The sequence below is a fragment of the Astyanax mexicanus genome, chromosome 19 (assembly GCF_023375975.1).
Source record: "Astyanax mexicanus isolate ESR-SI-001 chromosome 19, AstMex3_surface, whole genome shotgun sequence".
NCBI classification, from domain to species: Eukaryota; Metazoa; Chordata; class Actinopteri; order Characiformes; family Acestrorhamphidae; genus Astyanax; species Astyanax mexicanus.
This window is the reverse complement of record NC_064426.1, coordinates 1,641,856-1,648,898: the sequence shown is the minus strand read 5'-3', so window position 1 is coordinate 1,648,898 and position 7,043 is coordinate 1,641,856. Positions and strand designations below refer to the sequence as shown.

General features: G+C 35.0%; 1 protein-coding gene across 1 annotated transcript; it reads right to left on the bottom strand.

The window, feature by feature from the left end:
* Positions 1-3,390: 3,390 nt before the first annotated feature.
* Positions 3,391-4,569, bottom strand: LOC125784471 (4-galactosyl-N-acetylglucosaminide 3-alpha-L-fucosyltransferase 9-like). The gene is made up of 2 exons (XM_049468176.1): positions 4,404-4,569; positions 3,391-4,346 (listed from the first exon to the last, which is right to left on the bottom strand). The coding sequence occupies exons 1-2, from the start codon at positions 4,567-4,569 to the stop codon at positions 3,391-3,393; spliced, it is 1,122 nt and encodes a 373-aa protein (XP_049324133.1).
* Positions 4,570-7,043: the final 2,474 nt, after the last annotated feature.

Sequence of the window (7,043 nt, the reverse complement as noted above, 5' to 3'; positions counted from 1 at the left end):
TCTATAATCTGTGGCTGTAGTATAATCTGAGCTGTTGGTCTATAATCTGTAGCTGTAGTATAATCTGAGCTGTTGGTCTATAATCTGTAGCTGTGGTATAATCTGTAGCTATAATCTAATCTGGGCTGTTGATCTATAATCTGTAGCTGTGGTGTCGTCAGTGGAAGTGATGGACAGCTGTTCTTCCATCATGGAGAGAAGAGTGAACTGTTCGTCTGATGGAGATCAGATCCAGTTCAGCTGGACTCTCAGTGGAACCACATCCGGATCCAGACTGACTGATGGGAATCAGACTCTCCTGCTGGATAAAGACTATACTGGAAATGTTACCTGTTATGTAGAGAACCAGGTCAGCAGTGGATCTAAAACTATTGAACTACAGCAGTGTCCGGGTAAAATAAATCTCATCTTTACTGAACTGATCTGTATTGGTGAAGAATTGCTGTATGAACTGTGAATTTAAGGTCTAATAGAAGCTCTTCTGCTCTGGTTCTCTCTAGGGATCGCTGTGTTTGTTCTGGTCTGGGTTCTGGAGATCATCGTCCTGCTGGCGCTGTTGGGAGGTTTTCACATCTATGGCAGAATCTTCAGGAAACGGAGCATCAAACGGAACAGCAGATCAGCAGAGAGTAAGAGCTTTGAGTTTCCTGCAGATTGAAGTTTCCACCAGAAATGAACACCAGCCCTTAACCCAAGTCCCATGGGTTTGGGTGCGTGCAGTTATTCTTAAATTATTCTGTATGTTGTTTATTATTAGTTAACATCCAAGTAAAGGTGATTTTACAACCAAAACATGTTAGAAAAAATTATGCATTCAATGTCTGAATTATATACATATGACGAAAAGGATCAGTTATCACCTAATATTTCAAATAATATAATAGATTTTGTTATTGTTATTATTATTATTATTATTATTATTATTATTATTATTATTATTATTATTATTATTATGTATCGGCATGTCAATTCTGTTGTATATTTACATTTTCTCCACTCATTTAAAAAAAAACTTTGTGTCCTGCGCTTTTAATTTTTTCTACTGAGAGCTCTTCTTAAGATGGTGTCCTTTTATGTAAAAAAATGTAACTTTACGTTTCATAGAGATTTTTGTAAACGTCAGGACATGTGGTCTTACTGTGAAATACAAATGAACAGAAGTCACGTTACAGCAGTGTTTCTCAACCCAGTTCTTACATATTCTACTGCATATTAACACTGTCCTGCATATTCTACAGCTTCCTCTGCTTTAAAGACAGTTTAATAAAGTAAGTGGTGGTATGATGTGTCTAATACACTGCTGATGTACATGATTAATTTAGGCTCCATAGGGGGCTAAAGGATTTTAACAAGTAAACTCTGGTAATTACTGTTCTTTAGCTGATCAGCTGGTTCAGGTGGAAAACACTATTTTGGGGCAGTGATCAGGGTTAACAAACTGCTTTAACCTACAAACATAAAGGACTGTACTACATTCTGGATATGCACTACATCTGGCTTCTAGTTAGCTAAATTAATTTCCGTTCATTATAGCTGACAGTAAGTCCTGTAATCCTAAATTTAATAATCACAGTTTGAAATTGAACTAGTAATTAGCTGATCAGGTACATCATGGCAAGTTGAGCATTACATATATATATGCCCTGGTCACTGTGTAACGCAACACCAATCAGGGAACAACAGGCTGCCACGCCACACACAGACGAGCCTCACAGACAGAGAACAGGCGCCTTTCAAAACACAGAAAAGAGGCTAAAAATGGAGGAATATGGATTTATTGAGCTATAGATTACAATGAGGTTTACTAAAAATGTAAAATCTTAAACTTGTGATTGATTACATCTGTTGCTTCATTTGAATTTAAAAAACGCCAGGGACACCCCCACTCGTTAAACACACACACACACACACACATACAAAAACACACAGACGCACTACAAAGCGCAAACCCGACACTCAACAATAAACATTATAAAAAAATAAAATAACATTTTACAGAGCGCACATGCTTTTTACATTTCCTGTTACGGCCAAAACAAACACAATTAATTAACCCTTTTTAGATCTGAATTATAGGCCTATGTTATATAAATTATATTATATTATATGTTATATTTATAAAAAATGAAAATGAAAAAATAGCTCTTTACTTTTGCCTCTTTTGGCTCTAATGTTTTTTTTTCAGTGCAGTTGGCGGGGTTAAGCTATTGTTTTGTTGGCTTATAAACTTTTGATTTGGCTCATTAAGAGTCTATTCTAATTAAAAACTGTTCTCAATTAGTGTTACTTGCAAGAAAACATTTGAAAAAATAAGAAAATACATGATGTGCATTGTAATGGATGCAGGGTCTGAAAGGGTTAAAAGAATTAGTACATGCCTTTTTGTGCAACAATGTTACCCTGTAAAGTACTTTAATAGTTGCATTTACCAAAACTTTTTTTTTCATTTGATTGATTGGAAATTAATATATCGCTAATTATTCAACATTAATGGAATGTAGTATATGTATGGTTAATGTTAGTGTCTAATTCCATTCCATTCGCATCACATTCTTACTGATACTGTATGTTATAAGAATGAACTTCTCTGATTTTCAAATAATTCAATTACACTTTCTTTAAATCCGTTAAAATGTATTTCAGCATCCTGTTGGTTGGATTCAAATTTAAATTCAAATTCAGTTTTTGGACTGATTTAAATTTACACCACATACTACACTTGAGTTGAATGTTAAATGCTGATTAATTTACATAACTGCAGTCATTGTAATATAATAAACTTTGTTCTATATCTATTTCAGACCCTGCATTCATTGGACATCATGTATTTTCTCTATATTTAAATTTGTTGTTGCATTTAACACTAATAAAGCGCTGTTGTCCATTAAAATAGACCATGGACTTCATAACTGTGGTATAAATTGGGACAAACTGAAACTAAATGTGTTTACAAAACCATAAACACTTAAACTTAAACATCTGATGTTATGACACGATATGTAGAAAAAAAAGCTTGTTTCGATATCTCCATCTCCATTTTCCCTTTTTTGACATTGCATTTGTCATGTGTATTACATACATGTTCCAGGATGAGCAGATAAGCATACAAAAGGAATACAATAATTTGCACCGACTTCCATTAAAAGTTCCATTAAAAAATATATATTCTTTCTTTGTTTTAGGGTAGAATAAGTATATATATATATATATATATATATATATATATATATATATATATATATATATATATATAGTCTTTTGTCATATATATTGTGCAATATACTGTATTATTTTGCCCTTATCAAATGTATGACTTTTTTCCCATGTAGAGGTTTGTTTCCATTATACTGTCTCAAGATTGTAAAAAAAAAAGAAATGTCCTGCTCTGGATCATGAAAAATACCACTTGTAGATATCGTGAGCTTCTTTATACTCCTTGTGAACCCCAATGTATTCACAGGCATGGCAAATGTACGTAACAAACTCTTGTTTCAAATTGTTTAGATGACGAGTTGCATTCACATGTTTTCTCCAGTCAAAGTAGCGACTGTAGGCCTCGTCGTCCTTGTCCAGTTGAAGCAGATAATTGGCTAGGTCTAAAGGACTAGCAAAGTCGTTCACATGAATGAATGAATTATGTGGAGCAAACTGTTCATAGTTTTCTCTTGGTGGACCCAACACAACAGGCACAGTCCCAACGGAAACTGGGCCATTGAACTTCTCTGTGATGTAGTCCTTGTGGATGGAATTCTCAAAGGACAGGTAGAACTTACAGCTGGACATGGTAGGGAAGTATTCCTCATCTTTCAAGTGGTTCCCGGCCATGTTACCGAAGATGTCTATGTTGATATGTTTCTTGAACTCTTCGTAGAACTTCATCCTGGTCCCGGTTCCAGTACTGGGGTTGGTGTTGGACACAAACCAGCAGACAAGCTTGTCTTTCTTGGGAATCTCGAACCCCTTGATTGGCGTTTTGCTGACAGTGAGCGGATATCGTACAGAGATATCGGCATCACGTCTGTAACTGAGGGTGAGGTTGAAGAGGTTCTCCAACCCTGGAATACGATGAGTGTTGGTTGGCGATTCAACATGGAACCAAATCCATCTCTGGAAAGCAGGGCGAGGAGATGGCGGCAGGTTAGATAGATCCCAACTGATAGATTTGTGGAAGATAAGCACCGCGTCTGCCTGGTTGTACAGGTTCCGATCATCTATAATACGACATCCATCGATGTTGTAATAGGTTTGACAGTCGCTTAAGTCAAATCTGTAGTTTTCAGGCCAGACCCAAAGCAATAAGATGGGTTTATCTTTCTGAACAGCTGGAGTGGTAACCTCTTTAGGAACTTCTTTGTTGACCTCTTTGAGAACCTCTTTTGTAATCTCTTTGAGATCATCTTTACTGTCATCCAAGCTTATTTCACTCAAGGTTTTTCCTTGTTTTGAAGGAAAAACTAAAGATTGAAAGTTACTTTGGCTGTACTGGAGAAACAGCAAACAAGTGGCAATTCCACTGAGCCAGCATGTTACTATCAGGACAACTTGATGTGCTTTTGATGAATAAAGCATTGTTGGTTCTGAAAAAAAAATAACAAGAAGAATTAAGTAATTTTAATCATTTTAAACAAGATCAATGCTTTGTCTTTATTTAACCCTCTTATGTTCACTAATCAGGAACAGCAATGGTGTTCACAGGTCAGTTTGACCCGGTGCATGTTTAATTATGCAAAGATGTCTGAACCCAAAAAACATCCTAACAAGCAGTGTGAATATTTAATCACTAACTCCATTACTCTATATTTTATCAATATTTAGTGCAATAGTGTTTCTAACCTCTAAAAGGTAATGCTTCAATTAGGATAATTCACTCGTTTTTCAATATAAAAAATACATGTTCAAACTTTTTTTGCAGGGGGGTCATTGCAAATATGTGAGATGAACCATTTTCATATTTTATGTTGATTTTACTAATTAAGGCAAGCAGAAAACTGAAAAAAAATACTGTTAACCATTTTTCTTAGACCTTCAAACTTCAGAACGGGTCAATTTGACCCTAAACATAACAGGAGGGTTAATACAATTAAAGTGCAAGAATGAAAGGAGCTCCCCATCATATTTTTTGAGCTCTCAGATCATATTTTTTTGTTTAGCTTTCTGACACCATACAACCTTTTTCCTTGTAAATGGGAATATTGTAGTGGGTGTGGTGTGGTAATTAAAAGCCTTAATCATTGGTTTAAAGACTTGTATGAAATTACAACAGAACATTATAGCTTGCATACCAGTTGTTTTTCTGTGCTTGGTACGGTGAGGTTGGAGTTGGGACTAAAATGAATCACATTTTGACAGGTGACATCCGTATCTGATCAAAAGAAGATACACTAGGGAAGAGGTTGTAGGCCATCAAAAACTTTAGTAAGGGAGTTTTCTGTCCCACCAATATATCAAAACGGGTTGACACCCTCCCAACAACCAAAAACTCATTAGGGATGGATAGTAAATTCTTATTAACAGTTTTAAGACCTTGTTTTGGTTTTACAGGACCATGTACGGCCTTCCGCTTGGATGGCACGATTAGGCCCAAAAGTGGAAGAGATTATATGACAAATATAGGTGGAGCCTTGCTGTCCCACCTACATGCCATCTCACTAAGAAAGTCCAACCCATTTTTACATGTAAGAAATTGTATGTACGGGATGTGTTACTTAGAAGACTTTTGGTTCTGATCTGCTTGTAAGATTGAAACTATTTGCTAATTAAAGCTGTCTTCTCCTTCCTTTAAACAGATTGATTCTCATCTTGTCTTTTAGTCTTTGCTTTATTTTTACAAATTGTATACTTAGAGAACTTAGAGTTCTCTTAGAGTCAATTTAGTAAATAGTGGTGAGCCGGGGAACCGTCCAAGAGACGTATTTAGACACGTCAGTGGTTTGTAAACTACATGGCTGATCAGCAGAGATGTATAAAGTACTAAAGATGCAGATTTGAGTAAAAGTACAAGTGCTCTATCAAAAAAAAGAGACTTGAGTAGAAGTTGAAGTGTTCTTCAAGCTCCACACTTAAGTGGAATTACTAAAGTATTCAACATTTTTGTACTTAAGTATTTTAGAAGTAGTTTATTGTAAAAAGTAGTACTGAAGTATTGGAAGTAAAAGTACAGTACCGTGTTAATAGTGTAGTTATTACACAAACAGTGGAAAATAAGAGCAGTTTGGTTGGTCTTTGTATAAAACCAGCTTGATCGCTTGATTCAGCAATGATAAGGAGCTTCATTAAACCTGGCGACAGTGCAGATTGGAATGAAGATAATACTCCAGTAATCTCTGGCAATCAGTCAGAAAGTCTGTTGTCCTTTTGTCCTACAATTGAATTAAGGCATTTAATTTAATGACTATTTTAGAGTCAGACACAGCTCCCAGTTTCAGCAGAGCTCTGTACAGTCCAATGTGCTCTTCAAAAAAAAAGCTGTCAGTCTCCTGTATTTACAAAACTAAGTTTATTTAAGCTAATATTTTAGCCTTATAGAGTTAGCTAGCATTCTACATGCCTTTTTGAGTCTATAGCAGGGGTATTCAACTAGAATTCACTATGGTCCAGTTAGAGAAAATTTTGCCAGGCCAAGGTCCGGACCGTCGCCATTTTTAACTTTTAGTGTTATGATTCAGTATTATATACTGTATTATATACAGTATTATATACTGTATACTGAAAGACAAAACAAATTACACATACTAGTATATTTCAACAATATGTATTGTTTTAAAATTTAAATAAATTACATTATGAACCTATCATTAAATAAATGAACTTATCGAGTCTATTAATGTGAATCTGTATGTTAGCTTTGTTTCAAAATGCTTTATTTATTCTATTTAATTTTATTTATATTAGATTTGCGCCTGCCTGTCATGATTATTACATGAATGACAAATCATACAATGTATGGAGAAATGTTTGTTGAACTTGACCAAAACAGCAGTTTTATTTTATTTAATATTATTACTGTATCAGACTTTATTATGTAGTGTGTAAAACTAATGTGG

Excerpts from the sequence above, each read along its gene's own strand:
- LOC125784471 (XM_049468176.1), bottom strand. The coding sequence starts at position 4,569 with ATGCTTTATTCATCAAAAGCACATCAAGTTGTCCTGATAGTAACATGC. Across the intron at positions 4,347-4,403 it reads TGAAATAAGCTTGGATGACA|TTCCTAAAGAGGTTACCACT; the intron begins GTAAAGATGATC and ends TCAACAAAGAAG.